The sequence below is a fragment of the Vicugna pacos genome, unplaced genomic scaffold, assembly GCF_048564905.1.
Source record: "Vicugna pacos unplaced genomic scaffold, VicPac4 scaffold_104, whole genome shotgun sequence".
NCBI classification, from domain to species: Eukaryota; Metazoa; Chordata; class Mammalia; order Artiodactyla; family Camelidae; genus Vicugna; species Vicugna pacos.
Window position 1 is genome coordinate 2,152,860 of NW_027328784.1, and position 16,797 is coordinate 2,169,656.

Below are 16,797 nucleotides of genomic sequence, written 5' to 3' on the forward strand. Positions count from 1 at the left end.
GTTCTCCGACCGTCACCTGTGGGACCACCATGAGCCCTCTCCAGACTCAAGGACAGAGGCCGTAGGCCGGGGGAACACAGCTTCCCTCACTCTCCCCAGCAAAGGTTTCCACGTCTCGGAAAAGGCATCTCACCCTCTTCTGCCTGAGGGACAGCACAACAGATACACCGGGAAACAGAGCTGAAGTTGGGGGGGTAGGCAGCCCAGAAGAGCTCGTCTGTACTTCCGAGGCAATGTGGGGCCGTTGACTTAATCACAGGGAAAAAGTGAGAATGAACATTTCCCTGCTCTGTCCCATACACCGTGATACGTCTTTCCCTGCATAAGGAGTTCATTCGGAAGTCCCCGGCGGTGTTTCTGATGTCCTAACTTGGCATGGAGGCTGTCGGGCAAGAAGAGAGGGCCTGAGCAGAATAGGTGCTGGGCCTGGGAGGCAGGAGACACCGGCTCCAGCCCCAGCTCAACCAGCTCCTCGTTCCGCCTCTCGGGGTTCAGCATCTCATCTATAAGCAAAGGGATGAGACTGTCCCAGGACAGGCTGCCCAACAGAAATGAAATGAGAGCCATGTAAATAACGTTTCCCATTTGCCACGTTTAAAATGGTAAACAAAGAAACAAACCAACAAACAAAAAACAAATACTAGAAACTGATTTTAAGAACAGATCTTACTTAATCTACTGTATGTAAAATACTATCATTTTGACATGTAATCAATATAGGAAGTAAAGAGATAGTTTATATACTTTTACTAGACAAGCCTCAGTGTCTGATGTGCATTTGACCTAGAGCACATCTCAGCTCAGTCCAGCCTCCTCCCCAGTGCTCCTAGCATCAGTGGCTTTGGCTACTTTATTGGACAGCAACCCCAGGGGTCCCACCATGGTCATGGCTGTAAAGCGGGAGTAAGTGTCCACACTAACCCTAAAAGGATCTCTCTGAAACAAAGGCGGATTCACTTTGAAATGTCTGTAAACTGGCGGGCTGCATCTCCATCCCCCCTTGGCTACAAGACAGACTTCTTCCTTGCTGATCCCTTTCTGGATGTAGGGAAACAATCCGGCACAAAGCCAGGGTGGACTGGCCTCCAGGTAAACTTACCTGCTGTCTGTGTCCAGTCCCATGAAGTCCTCCTTCTCAAACGGGATGCAGGGGAGTGGGATCTTGTCCCCAGAATTCTTGGGGCCACCATCCAGCCACTTGGAATTGAGCAAGATGAAGAGTGACTCAGTGAAGTCCTCGATCCTCTTCTCCACCACCCTGCAGTCCTCTAAATTTGAAGGCAACGTCGGTGCGCTGCTGCTCGACTTCCTCCACATGCAGTACAAAGACAAAGAGCTGAGAGTCATTATCGAGGTGCCATACAGCTCCTCTGCACGTGGAGCTTCTCCAAGGCCTTGGCAGAGAGACAGTCGGTAATGGTGACAAGGCCCACGACCTTGCAGTGTTTCTGGAAGACGCTCCACCCATTCTCGGGCACATAGCGGTGCCTGTAGTGGATACAGAGTGTCCACTGGGAGCCACATGGGCTGATATGGCTCACCGAGGTGAGCAGCTGATAGATGCAAAAGAAATTCTCCTCTGAGATGATCTCCATGGTTTGGACTACAACGGGAAGAGTCTGGTGGTCCTCAGCACACTGCACGTAGTCAGGGATGCTCATGTTGCAGGCCCTGCCGAGACAGGAGAGGAGATCGAGGTACATACTCTGCTGTGTGCTATGGGCCCATCTGGGTTGCGGTGACCTGGTGTGTACCAGACAGAAGGCAAGGGAAGCCAAAGCAAATCCGGGGGTACAGTTTGTCCTCATAGTCTGCACATGGCTACTGTAGCTCGGATCACATTACCCAGCTTTTGGTCTAGGCTTCCTGCCTCTGCAGAGAAAGGTCATTTCTTATTTTCTATTTCCAAGCACCTAGCAAGGCCCTGATGCAAAGTCACTGCTCAAAAATGCTGAATAAAGAAATGAACAAAGGAAATGCTTCCCCAACCCCCTTCAGCAGAATATAAAGAGAAGGACCACAGTAGGATCAAAAGATCTGGATTCCTATTCAATTTATTTGAACCCCTTAGCTTCATAGTAATGGATAAGAAAACTTGCCTTGGGGTAGAGGGTACTGTTCATTGGTGGAGCACATGCTTAGCATGTACGAGGTCCTGGGTTCAAACCCCAGTACCTCATTTTAAAAAATCAAACAAATAAATACACCTAATTTCCCTCCTGAAAAAGTATTTTTTAATTCAAAAGTCAAAAAACACCTTGCAATTGACACAACATTGTAAACTTGACTATACATCAATTAAAAAAAATCCATGCCTTGCAAGAATATATCTGGATTACGGATGTTTGCAAATGTAAAATGCCTAGGGTACCACCTGCATAAAAAGTGGTGACTGTACAATTGTACTATCCCCCCTTTATGAGCTATTCTTCCTTTGGGGGAGTTATAACCTCTCAGAGCTAATTTTCTCAGTTTAAAAAATATAAATATTTCCTGGTTCTCAGTACTGCTGAAGAATCAGATAACCCTAAGAAAGCATCTGACCCACAGAATTTACTCAATAAATGTTTCTTGAATGAATGAATAAACAAGCAAAGTGAATGCTGCTCCCTGCCAAAGACCATCATAATGATACTTCCTGGGAATCCCAAGCCCACGTTCACCAGACTCTGCACTAACAATGTGGGTGACCTGGGCAGGCCTGTGTGCTTCTCTAAGCCCCAATTTAATCGTGGATAGAAATGAGGGCAATAACACAAACCTCAAATTGTTAGTGAGTCAGTAATGAATTGTACCCCAATATTGCAAGATGGAACCATTAAGGAAAACTGGGAAAAGAGTCCATAGGCTCTCTCCATATTATCTCTTACTACCACATGGGAATCTACATTACATCTCAAAATAAAAAGTCTAATTTTTTAAAGAGGTTTTCGAGGTTAGGTGTGCTCACTGTCTCAAATAAGGAACACACAGTACAAATAGGACAATGCCCAGCCCATGAGATACACTCAGTTAACATTCCCACTGAGCCCACTAGTCCCTCCAACTTCTAATGGTGTCCACTTCCAAGAGCCCATGTGACCATCCTTGTTCTAATTTTCTATTTGTAATTTTTTTCTTTTCATTAAATAGAAACACCCAATTCCATAGAATTCTTACCAGATATCATGATGGCAGCCCTTCAAAACCTGACCACAGAGATCATGATGGCAGCCCTTCTTGGTGAAACAATAAAATGAATAGCCATTTTCACAAGACCTCTGAGTAAATCTACTAGGGAACTTCATCCTGGACTGAGGAAGAGGACTGGGGAGGAGGGGGCATTCAGGGGCACAGAGAATCATGGGCCACCTGTCCCACGATGGACTTTAGACTCACCCTCACCCTTCAGGAACTACTAAATACACACAGACAGAGTGCTATGGACAAGATTTTTTTTTTTTAAACAAATCCCTGAATCCCTAGCAGGTCTTGTTTCTACCCATACACAAATGGCTTATTTGCATAATGTTTCACAAAAGCCTTAAAATATTATCACCCCAACTTGACACATCAAGAAACTGAGGTAGAGTAGTTTATCACATTCTACAAGATTAGAGAGAGGCCACGTCAGACACCGTATTTAAATCCAAGCCCCTGCTCCAGTGCTCACACTAGAAAGTGTGACATACTGCCCCTTTCCTGCCCTCTCCCTGCAATCAATCTCTGAAGAGTCTTTTCTGTGTCACCTGGAATCACAATCACATTCATTTTCCACAAAGAGCTATGTCACTCCTTGGAGGACTTTTCAAAATCTAAAGGGTTGGTTTGAGAGGAGAGATTTGCATTTTCTGTTTCTCAAAGGAAACATGGCTTTAAAAGAAACTGAAAAGTAGTTATCTAGTCTAAGCCCTCATTGTGCAGAGAAAGAACCGGAGGCTCAGAAGAGATGAGGAAAGGGCCTTATTAACAAATATTGCCTCAGCGCAGCACCAAGCCAGACCTGGCACTTCTAGGGGAGGATCTGGAAGGCCCAGGAGAATGAGTGTTAGAAAACAGAAAGAGAAGAAGCATACAAGGCCCCGTCTCTTCACCACCATAACATGAATTTCCACCAAATTACCCAGAATGGGTGCAGCCAATATTAAATTTGTCAAAAGAGGTTATAGAATTCTCAACCATAGTGGAAATTCCAACATTTACTGTGCTTTTTTCCCAGTTCAAGCATCAATTCAGTGGGCACTCTGTACCAGGGACTACACGAGGCCTGGGGTTCTCCCAAATACAGATCTCTATTACCACGTGTGCAAACCACATTAAGGCCACCAGAAGAAAAGCGCCCACAGATAAGATGGAATTACTGAAACTGAAAGCAGCAAAAGAGCATATATTACTAGGAAAAACGGTGCTCCTAGTAATGGACTCATGGACATAGAAAGCAAACTGTGTTTAGCAGGCAGGAAAGGGGGGATTAACAGATACAAATTAGTAAATATAAAATAAATGACAAGGACCTGCTACATAACACAGGGAACTATATTCAATTTCTTGTAGTGATTTATACTAAAAACAATCTAAAACATATATATATACATATGCATATGTTTATAACTGAATCTCTGCTGTACACTTGAAACTAACATTGTAAATTGAATACACTTAAATAAAAAATAATTTTAAAAAATAAGTAAAAATAAATGCAACGCCATTAAGAAAAAATAAAAGAACTCTCTAATCCCCTTAACTGTAGGTGGTCGAGAAATCTAGCTGCAAACACCAAGTCCACTGGATCACTCCAGCACTGGCTGTCACTCTTTCTGACCATCAGAGAGTCACTTGCTTCACTGAGGTTACTTTTCTCTTCTGTGAAAGGCTACAGTTGCAAATAACGATGTATAGAATCTCATCATTCACAAGCCCAAAAAGTAGTGAGGACTTCACATGGGCCAGGCTCTGGTCAGATGAAAAGATAGGGTCCCAGATATATTCATGGGTAGAAGAAGTTTATGCCATAAAGGTATAAATTCTTCCTGTTTTGATAGACAGATTCATTTCAATTCTGGTTAGAATTCCTACCCGATTTTTCTTGGAATATAACAAGTTAATTTATGGTCAGGAATAGCCAAGAAATTTCTTTAGAACCACCACTTGGGAGGGGTGGATAGGTCATTCATTTCCACTGCTCTTTCTGAAGTGATGAAAACGTTCTGGAATAATAATGCATGCACCACTGTGAATATGCAAAAAGCTGCTGAATTGTACCATTTAAATGGATGGAATTCATGGTGTGTGAACTATATCACAATAAAACTGTCCTATGAAAATTATTTCTTGACAATTATTTTTCAGTTTATACACTAGTCTGTCCCACAATTTAAGAAAAACAAAAAACCTAAACAAGCCAAACTATGCCAGGAGCACTTTAGGACTGCAATATCCCTGGGTCTCCATGGCCTCTGGTGGTGCTGTTCCTGTTAACACACACTAGCTGGGCTGGGCTAGTTAGGGACTGTAACTATCTTTTGAAAATCGAGGATCACTCCTTTCACCCTGGGAGAGGGAAGGAAGGAGGATGTCACAGCCTCATGCCTTCAGCACATTTTTAACAGAACCAAGCCCTGCTTTCACCACTGCAATCCCTCTCACTATAAAAACACGTGACATCAACAAGCACCGCCATCATAACACCTGAAAGTGTTCAAGGTACTTACCTGAGGCAGAAACATGGAGGGGGGAGACAGAACCTCGCTTAGCAGTGACGGTCCCTTATCCCGACTCCACCAGGAGAAGCTGGGCGTTAGAGCCGGAGGCTTTCAGCCCAGGTAGCAGCGCCCACGCCACAGAGCTGGTCCTCAGGGAGCGGGAAAGGGAGAGCAGGGCAGCCCCGGGGTCGCGGGGCAGGGAAAGCGGGGAGGGGGACGCGGGCTGCAGCCTCGCTCGGAGGACAGCCCCAGCCACAGTCCCAGGCGCCCGCCCCCGTCCGGGTCCGCAGACCCCGCCCGCCCGGGACACAGCCCGCCCAGGGGCGGGGACGGGCCGCCGGACGAGAAGAGCAAGCCCGGGAGGAGAGGACTAGCGGGAGGGAGAGGGGAAGGGGACGCCAGCCGCGGACTGAGGGGATCCCGGCTGGGTGAGAGATGGCAGGTGCACACCAGGCCCTGGACACTGTGGCCGGGACGCCGGGGCAGGTGGCGCTGGCAGAGGGGTCTGGCCTGAGCAATTCATCTGAACACGGGCTGACTAGCGCCCTTGGGGTCTGTGACAGGCTGACCGCCCTCCCGCAGCCGCCTGACCCCTTTCCCAGGAGCCCCCCACCTTGCACTTCCACAGTCAGAGGCCCCGACCCCAGGCAGGAACCAAAGGCCTACCGGGCGACGTAGTTGAGAAGCCTTTGGGCCCGATCCCCGGCTCGGATATGGAGCTCCCAACCAGCGGACCACTTGGCACTGACTGCGCATGCGCAGGAGGGCCAGCGATCCTCTCTGGGTTCTGTGAGAGAAGGTGGGACAGCGAGGGAGGGAGAAGATGGGAGCGGGTGGAGAGGACGGGAAAATTGGAGGGATACAGATGGACAGGATGAGCAGAGAGAAGGAAGGGATCTGGAGAAGGGAGGGTCTTAGAGGAGTTGGAGAAAAAAAGCTTTACCTCTGGGGCACCCCTAGGCGGCAGACCTGCCTCTGTACCCTTCTGTTACCCTTCAAGCCCCGCAGCTCAATTTTACCACCGTGATCCAACCCTCCGATGCTTCTGCAGAAACCCTAGGGAGATCACACCCGTTGCCCCCACGCGGAGCTGGGTTTTCTGTTGCTCTGAGAACCAAGCACCCGCAGGTGTTGTCGCTCAGAACTACCTTGGGAAGAGCACATATTCCCCTTTTACACGCTGGGAAACAGGCAGGCAGGATCTCTGCCTTAGCTCCACTGTCCCAGGTGTTGGGCTGGCGGGGAGCGGGATGGTACAAGATCAGAGCCCCAGACAGAGCAGACTGCCTGAGTGTTGGTGCATAGTCCCCATCCCTCCTGGGTAAACCATACCCCACCCTAGTGGAAACATCAAGGGCTCACAGTAGTTCCCTGGGTGTGGGAGAGCTGTCCTCATGTGAAGGAAAAGTCCAGCTGGGCTAACAAGCTAAGTCACAAATCTAAGTGTGATAAGTGTCAGTTTACTGATCTAAATTCTGCTGGGCTATCTCGTAAATCTGAAGTTTAGTGTCAGTTTATTGGCCTAACAACCTAACTCGTAATTCCAAGCTCAACAAGTGTCAGTAATGTGATCTGTTACAAATTGATAAGCTCCAGTGTACTTATTCCTTGCTTTTTGTTCTTTGAGCCTTATTGGCTAATCCCCCCTTACTTGTAACTAAGCCTTTAAAACCTCATGTGCACGTCTTGGAGGTACTCAAAACTTCGGAGCCGAAGCCCCTCTGAGCCCACCGGCATAATAATTCTGAGTACTCCAACACTCCGATTGGTGCTTTTGTCTTGGCTGGCCTGTTTCCATAACACTCAGCTCCAGTGCCCAGCTTTCTAGGTAGATAGGAGTGTTACCAAGTCGAAATTAATTCTCCTCAGTGCAGGACAGGCCAATAAGTTGGGAGACCAGATGTTGGGGCATGGAATAGCAAGTTTCTGTAGACCTAGATGGCAAACTAATGTCCTGGAAAACCATCTCCCCAAGTCACAATTCAGGCTCCTTTCCTATGTGCTTGGTTAGTGCAAACTTCTTAGTGTAGGAATTCCTTCTTGTTAGAATCCTTTCTTCTTGCAGCTATCTGCGTGGGTCAGATCCCTGTAAACCTCCAACAAAAGAAACGTTATTTTCTATTCTGCAATTTGCTATCTTTTAATGAATGAAAAAGTGTTAAATATCCTTAAAGGTCAGAGCCTTCAGAATAGGGTCTCCTGTTTATTTCAGGCTCTAGGCAACATTGTTTTACAAGCAAGATGAAGCCTAGGTGACAGAGCATAGGGTTAAATTCAAAGGAACAAATCTAATATGGAGTCAGATTTGTTCTGTTATATTACCCGGCCAGATGCCACTTGAGGATTTAAACCCCTTTAAGTTAAAAATAACTAAAATTTTAAAGGAATTTACATACATAGGTGGGAATGTGCAAAGCATATCTGGAAAAGCACCCAAAGGATAGTAAACAGAGGCATCTCCAGAGAGGGCTGAAAGAACAGAGGATGAGGGAAAACTTCTTTCACTTGTGTATTTTTGTTCTCTGAGTTTTTTTTAAACCATTTCCTTGTATTTCTTTTTCAGATAAAAGAAATGTGTAATGGAGCAAAGGAGTAATTAGCTTAGCAAATACAGCAGCCATGGAATCACTAGTCATCACTTTTGATTTAAGCCAGAAAGCATTTTTTGACTCTCTCCAATGTGCTCTGTCCTGTTTTAAGACTTCTATTAATATTATTATTATTATTATTATTATTATTATTATTATTATTATTATTACTATTACTACAAGTACTACTACTATGACTATTACTTTTATTACTATTATTTTATGAAATAATAACACGGTTTACCTCACCCCTGCCCATGGCTGGTGGAAAACCAACTGAGTTTTTCTTGAGTTGTTTTCCAAGGAGTAGAGATGAGTTTATAAACAGAACACATCTTCAGGGCAAAACAGGCAGTGTGCATTACCAGCAGGCCAGACAGCAATGAAGGGTTTTCAATAGAGGCACCCAGAAGCTGAGAGAGAAAGCCTCCAGGACACTACAAAAAGCTGCCCAAACTGCCATCTCCATGGTACTACTGAAATAGGAAAGAAAAAATCTGACTCCATATTTGATCTGTTTCTTTGACTTTAACAAATCCAAGTTAATATGCTCCGGTCTTTTCATGGGTTATGATGTCACAGAGGAAACGGACAGGTCAACAAGGAACCACTCTGCCGTGATCACGGAGCCGGGGAAAGGGATGGGCTGCAAGATGTATGAAGCAGCCACAACTGTGCCCGTGCTTCTAGGCAGGTATCCAAAATCGCCTCGACAAGGTGTCAAACATTTGTGCCCATGTCCTCATCAACAGACATGTATTAAAGACAAATGGAAACATATAAAAGGCCAATACCCTTGCTGGGTACACCGTCCAAAGAACAAATTCTCAGTTTGAGAACTGGCCATCTCGGTTCCATGGGATTCATTCTTGGAGAACCTTAAAAACCACTCTTCTGTCCTCAAGAATTGCTGCATATTTGTCCTATCTTTGGCTCAGGGATGCAGCACGTTCAAGTGAACTTTAATGTCTGCACAGATTTGACTGTCTTTTTCCAGGTTCACTTGTCCATTCCAAAGAGGCTTGAGCTATGTCCATCTTCCGTAAGATCTATTCCCTCCAGTGACAGCTCATTGAGCCTGCAATTAAAAGCCAAGTGAACAAGACTGTCCTCAGCTAAAAAGTTCACCGATCTTTCACTGTTTTCTTAATCTCCTCTCCTGGCTAATTGCAACAGACTAACACCTCCCTCCACCAAGATACCCAACTATGTCATTTTTCTCCCCAAAGAGAAAATAAGGTCCATAAAAGAGGAGACAACTCCATAGTCACCTCTGAATTCTTAGCATATAGTAATGTCAATAAATACAACTCAGATTATTGTTAGTTTCCTTTAAAACCTTTCTGGTTATTTGAATGAGACCTTGGAAGAGAGGTGTTTGCTGTCCAGTATCTTGATCCACAAGACTCTGGAGGCCTTTTTCGGAATAGCTGTTCACTGATTCATTCAAAATACAACTTATCAATCAAGGAGTAGCTGTGCTTTTCTGCCAGGAGTTTGTGGTCACTCTCATGCCAGAACAGCTTTAAACTATATCCTTACTTTGGATTTGTTATTTTTCCCCTCTTCCAACAAAATTGACTTTTCTTACTTTCTTGTCTTGAGGAATTTTTTTTTCCTATTTCACCCTTTAGTAAAGCAAGATTCTAAGGATGGGCTTGGCCCATTATATGATCACCCATCCAACTCCTAGTGTGAGAGGTCTGGGGCTCACATCCCTCCCTCCTGTCAAGGCAACTGAAAATCAGTTCAGGAGCCAACCAGCACACCACGGCTTCTAACGCTCACGTATCTCTCAGAAACCCTGCTTTCTCGTTTGTCTTGGCTTCTGAGAATTTTCCCTCACTTTCTTGACAATGAGTTGTGCAGCTTGAAAGATGAGGAAGGAAGGTTTTATTTCTCAATCAGCATTTTAAGGAACTTGTGTAATGAAGGTTTTCAGGAGTTTCTAGTACACTCCATTGCCGAGACAGAAAATACACTAGACATTTTCTAAATTTAGTTCTCATGTGCATTTTTTCTTTGCTTTTTTTTTCTTAACTGCTAACAGATATTTTTTAATTAAAAAAAAAATAAGGCCCCAAAAAGAATAGAACACTGAAGGGGCAAACAAAATTAAAGGGCAAAGACAGAAAAATGATAACTACTCTACAAATTTAATGTAATACATACACTATGTATCAGATCAGCAATTCTCAGTAACAGCTAATTGAAACATGACCATGAGGTAAAATTTCTCTCCTGTCAGGACATGGCCAACAGAAAATACAATTAAACCAACAAACTAATTTCCTAAGTCTGGCGAGGTACAGAAGTCTACAAGCTAAATGTGTCTTATTCTAGAAAAGAGGGAGTCTCACCAGCTCTTTTCTGTGGAGCCTGAGCCCACGGGAGGACGGTGAAGTGAGCTCTGTAAGTACACAATTAGCAAAGTGAGTGATGAATAAATAGACGTGAGCTTTGATGACAGAGATAATACTACTATTCGTTTGTCCTTTAAAGTATGACTTCACGTTCAGTGATCAATACTTCGGCGTCCTTAGGAGTTGAGATTTTAGGAAAATGCACAACCTGGGCCCAGATCTCCTCTTTAAGCTCGTGACACTGCAGTTAGTTGTCTCAAAGGCAGCTCCAACTCCACATGCAAAGAGCTGACTTCACGGTGTTCCTCCCATAGCCGTCCTTACCAGGGCCCCTGGTCGGAGGGTAAGGTCTCCCTGCGTCTCCCAACTCAGGCCCATCACTCACAGATGTGAATGGACCCCTCCTTCAGGGACCAGATATCCTCAGACACCGAGTCCCACTACCCTCAACTGACCTACCAGATACTCACTGGCACTCACTCAGCACTGACTCTCTGCTGGAGACCACGCTGCACACTGCACAGTGTATCTCACTGGATCTCCACAATAGTCCTGGGAATTGGGTACATCACTGCTTCAATTGATTAGATAAATTGTTTCACTTCCTTGCGTGCATCATTCAAACTGACACGGCTACTAAGCCACAAGCCTGGGCCTGAAAACCACTTGAAAATTGGACACTGCTACACCTCGCAGCCACCCTACTCTGACTCATCACATCATCTCCTGCCAAGCCTTCTAAATGTTTCCAAACATTCTAGAAGACAAATATGAACTATGAGAGCACCCCACTCTCCTACTTAAAATCTGTCAATGATGGTTCACTCCCCTTAGGAGAAAGCCCAACCAGGCCTGAGCACAGCCTAAGGCCCCAGCATCCGCTTTCCCTGCACGGCCGCGCCGCCTCACCCACCACGCAGCTCTACACGTGCCGTGTCTAGGACAGGGATGCTGACTCCGCACAACCCAGGGCTTGTCTCACTTGAACAATGATCACCTTCTTCAGTGTTCATCTTCTTCATTGCTGACTCTCACAAAAATGTTTTCTCATGATGAATCAATATCTTTTTCCTTACAACTGCCCATCATTAATAATGAGCTCCCCCCAAAGAGAGAAGACCTAATTCTCAGTCTCCTTATCTGTAAAGTGAGAATAACAAGGAAATATGTGAGGTTTCAAGAGAAATAATATTCATGTGAGGCTGAGGGACAATTCCATCATACAGTAAGCATTCAATATGTGCTTACTTAATATTAATAAGAATATATTGCATTCTAGCAACCTTCAATCAATGTTTTATGACTTTGTCCAACAGACTACTGACAAACTGTTGGACGAACCACTTTGAGCAGATCAGCACAAGCATACTGGGAGAGGTAAGTGCTGACTCCAGTTACAGCTGCAGCCACCCAGCACTACGGGGCGGGGGCAGTTTGCTCAAACTCTTACATGTTGCTTGAGCATTTAGTTCTCATTATAGAATAAAGACAGTTGTTCTTTAGTCAAAGCTCCTGAAACATAAATCTTCAAAGATTGATGCAAATTAGGTTTCAAGTACAACACTCTCACTAGAATTTATTTGAAAATTATAGTCTTAGCTACTCCGCACATCAAAAGGGCATAATCTTAATGTATCTGACTAAATACACTGAAAGGGTTGTTTAAAAGTAATTAAGAAGAAGCCATTCAGAATAAGCTCTCAGTATCATCTGCACAAAGACCCACCCAAGGGTCTCATTTCTCACTTCCACATAGGTGTTTTCAAGTAGCTTACCTTGGGTCTTGGTTTCTTATAACACGGGGCGGGGAATAGTTGTGGATAGATTTATGTAGCAAATATATACCAAGGGTATTTGTTGTGAAGGAATTCTACAAATAAGAAGATTGATACATAGTCCCACCCATAAGAAATTCAGCCTTTCCATTTACAACAGCATTAAAAATAAAGTGAGAGATACATTTAACAAAAATTTACAAGATTTGTACATTGAACTTTTTGAAGTATCACCAGAATAAATTTTAAAAGATCTACATATATGGAAGACATCCCATTTTCATGGAATGATTGACAATATTATTAAAAATGTTAAGAATCCTCAAAGTGAACTATATATTCAGTGGAATCCCTATCAAAATTCCAGCTGACTTCTATGCAAAATTGAAAAACTGATCCCAAAATTCACATGGACGTGCAAGGGGCCCAGGACAGCAAAAACAACCTTGAAAAAGAAGAGTAAAGTTGGAGGACTCACTTTAAAGTGTACTAAAATGCTATAGTACTAAGTCAGTATGATACTGGCATAAGTTTGGATAAATAAGTCTAAGAGACACAATAAAAACCCACGGGGAAAAACTTACATTTACAGACACTTTTCCACTAGGGGGCCAAAAACACTCCATTGAAAGAATAGTCTATTCAACTAATGGTTCAGGGACAGCTGGGTATCTGCAGGCAAAAGAATCAATCTGGAATCTGAACACCCATATTTTATATAACAAATAAAATTAATTGAAAATAGATCACAGACAGAAATGTAAAAATTAAACCTATAAACTTTCTAAAAGAAGACACAGTATAAATCTTTGTGGGCCTAGGATAGGCTTTGGTTTCCTAGATACAAAACCAAGAGCACAAGTGATAGAAGGAAAAAGCAGATAAACTGGACTTCATCAAAACTAAAACCTTTTTCTTACAAAGGACATCATCAAGAAAGTCAAATGACAGGGGAAAAGGGTATCTCAAGTCAGAGAGTGCGTGCTTTGCAAAAAAATAAAATAAATCTTACATCAAACTACCTCCCTTGTAAAGAAATTGTTTTAATGTTTAAAAAAATATAGTTAAAGGACAATGTGCAGAATAGAAGAAAAATTTTGCAAAGCATGTATCTAATAAGAGAGTAGTATCCAGGATATATAACAAATGCTTACAACTGAACAATACAAAAAAATACACCCAATTTTTAAATTTACCACGAATTTAAATAGATATACAAATGGCCAATAATCATATGAAAAGATGCTCAGCATCACTAGGGAAGTCAAAAACAAAATGAGATCTCATTTTACACCCACTAGGATGGTTATAACCAAAACATGGACAATAACAAATGTCGTTCAGGAGGCAGAGAAACCTCATATGCGGCCAGGGGAAAGGAACAATGTTGCAGCTTCTTTGGAGAAGTCTGGTATTTCCTCAAAAGCTTAGAGTTATATGTCTCAGCAATTCCACTCCTACATATAGAGTCATCTCTCAATATCCTTGGGGGGTTGGTTTCAGGAACCCCACACCCTGGATACCATAATCCAAGGATGTTCGAGTCCCTTTACAATCAACCATCTGGATTCATGTAGTGGAAACTACAGATATGGCGGGGCAAATGTACAGCCAACAGAATGAAAACATATTCTCATAAAAAATTTCACATCAATATTCATAGCAGTATCATTCAGAGTAGCCAAAAGTTACTAACAATATCCATCCATCAATGAACGGATAAACAAAATTACCAAGAATAGGCCCACAAACTTTTGGTCATTGAAACTTTGACAAAGGAGGTGAGAACATACAATGGAGTAAAGACAGCCTCTTCAGCAAATGGTGTAGGGAAAACTTAACAGCTGCATGTAAATCATTGAAGTTAGACTACTCCCTCACAGAATATACAAAAATGAATACAAAATGTGTTAAAGACTTAAACATGTAGACAAGACACTATAAACCTCTTAGAAGCAACCATAGGCAAAACATCTGACATACATCTCAGCAATGTTTTCCTAGAGCAGTCTACTCAAGCAATAGAAAAACAACCAAAAATATACAAGAGGGATCTAATTAAACTTACAAGCTTTTGCACAGCTATGGAAACAGTAAGCAAAACAAAAAGACAACCAACCTATGGAATGGGAGAAAATATTTACAATAAATGAAACTGCTAGGGGCTTAATTCCCAGAATATGTAAACAGCTTTTACACTTAATAAGAAAGAAAAACAAACAATTCAATTCAAAAATTGGCAGAAGTCCTAAAGAAACATTTCTCCAATGAAGACGTACAAATGGCCAGTAGCCACATAAAAAAATATTCATTATCATTATCAGAGAAATGCAAATCAAAACTGCAATCAAGTATCACCTCTCACCAGTCAGAATAGCCATCATTCAGAAGTTCACTGACAATAAATACTGGAAAGTCTGCAGAGAATTGGGAACACACCTACACTGTGGTGGGGATACAGTTTGGTGGAGCCATTGTGGAAAAGTGTATAGATGTTCCTCTAAAGACATAAAATTGACCTCCCAGATGACCCAGCAATCCCACTCCTGGGCATATATCCAGAAGGAACCCTAATTGAAAAAGACACCTACACCCCAATGTACACAGCAGTACTATTTACAATATCAAGACATGGAAGCAACCGAAATGTCCACTGAGAGATGACTGGATAAAGAGGTTGTAGCATATTTGTCCAATAGACTACTATTCAGCCATAAAATAATAATAAAATAATGACATTGGCAGCAACATCAATGGACCTGGAGAATGTCATTCTAAGTGAAGTAAGCCAGAAAGAGAAAGGAAAATACCATATGAGATTGCTCACATGTGGACTCTAAAAAAAAAAAATAGAAAGAAACAAAAAAATAAACTTATCTACAGAACAGAAACAGACACAGAGACATAGAAACCAAACTATGGTTACCAGTGGGGAGAGGGTGTGGGAAGGAATAAACTGGGAGTTCAAGATTTGCAGATACTGAGTATGTAAAGAATAAACAGCAAGTTTATACTGTATAGCACAGGAGAATATATTTAATATCTTATAGTAACTTATGTTTAAAAAGAGGATGAAAATGAATACAGGTAGGTTCCTATTTAGCTGAAGTGTTGTGCTGTACACAAGAAACTAACACAAAATTATAAACTAACAAGACTTCAATGAAAATATTTTTAAATAGACCAAAAACGAAAACAAAGGAAAAGGATATTATCAAGCAAAAAAAATAAAGTACTGATTCAGGCTACAATTATGGATGAATCTTGAAACTTTATGCTAAAATAAGCCAGACACAGAAAGCCAAATAGTGCCCTTTAAAGTGAACTGTATCTAAGCGTTTATTGTACTACTCCTGTAAATTTTCCAGAGGTTTGAAATCTATCAATATCAAAATAAAATGTATTATGCATTAAAAACTTAAAACGCTTCCTCACAGGAGGGCTTTAATTATTAAATGCAGAAACGCATATAAAGCTCTTGGAAAAACAATTTGCACGTCCACACACAGTCACTGCTGTCACTGCCACTCAGAGGGTGGTGACAGCGCTGATGAGAGCTGCCTCCACTCGCTCCCCTGCAGAAAGGAGTGAAGGCCTTAGCTCTGACAGGCAGGGTGAGCGTGAACCTGAGTCATACACAGCCATGTTCCAGACTCTGCGTTACCCAACTTTCTTATACAAACTGCAACATGTAATGTAAACACGCTAGAGGGATGTATCTTACAACACAGGGAATACAGACAATGTTTTACAGTAACTATAAATGGAGCATCTATTGTACACCTGAAACTAATATCATATTTTAAATCAGCTATATTTTTATGAAAAATTAAAAAATATTTTTAAAATGCTATCACTTTAATATTCAATTCGGTTTTTAAGTTACTACTAAACAGCTCAGAATGTATAAAAGCATTTAATTGTGCTGTTTGCTTACATATTTATTTACATTCAGCCTCTTGCTAAAAGAGAATTTAAACAATTCTGTTAAACACAGCTTAACAACCATAACAACAAAAGGCAAAACGGAGAGTGAAGAGAAAATGGAGATTCAATACTTAAATGAAACCAGGGGGAAGTAAACTCATAAAAATGGATTCCATGAAGTCAGGGAAGGGGTTAAGGCTGACTAGAAATTCAGCTGTAGGATTCTTGGCAGCGAAACCAAAAAGAAAAGATGATGGGGCGGGTGGTAGAGCGTGTGCTTAGCGTGCACGGGGTCCTGGGTTGAAGCCCCAGGGCTTCCACTAACAGGTAAATACATCTAATTAACTGCCCCCCTAAAAGATCACCAAAGAAAAGAAAAAGAGAAATTTCTTTCCCAAAGAACCCTGATATTAAATTTGGATTAAATATTAAAAAAAAGAAAAAAAGAAAAATTCAAAAGATA

At 42.3% G+C, this 16,797-nt stretch overlaps 2 protein-coding genes across 2 annotated transcripts in view; both read right to left on the reverse strand.

The window, feature by feature from the left end:
• LOC140694801 (trafficking protein particle complex subunit 9-like) overlaps positions 1–1,332 on the reverse strand; it is a 49,054-nt gene extending 47,722 nt beyond the window's left edge. Inside the window, exon 1 of the mRNA XM_072957864.1 lies at positions 1,100–1,332. The gene's annotated coding sequence lies outside the window, so the exon portion shown is untranslated. The remainder of the gene's footprint in view (positions 1–1,099) is intronic.
• LOC140694806 (trafficking protein particle complex subunit 9-like) overlaps positions 1,302–16,797 on the reverse strand; it is a 60,751-nt gene continuing 45,255 nt past the window's right edge. The window contains exon 3 of the mRNA XM_072957865.1: positions 1,302–1,671. Within this exon, the coding sequence (XP_072813966.1) occupies positions 1,347–1,671 (325 nt within the window). The 3' untranslated portion in view covers positions 1,302–1,346. The remainder of the gene's footprint in view (positions 1,672–16,797) is intronic.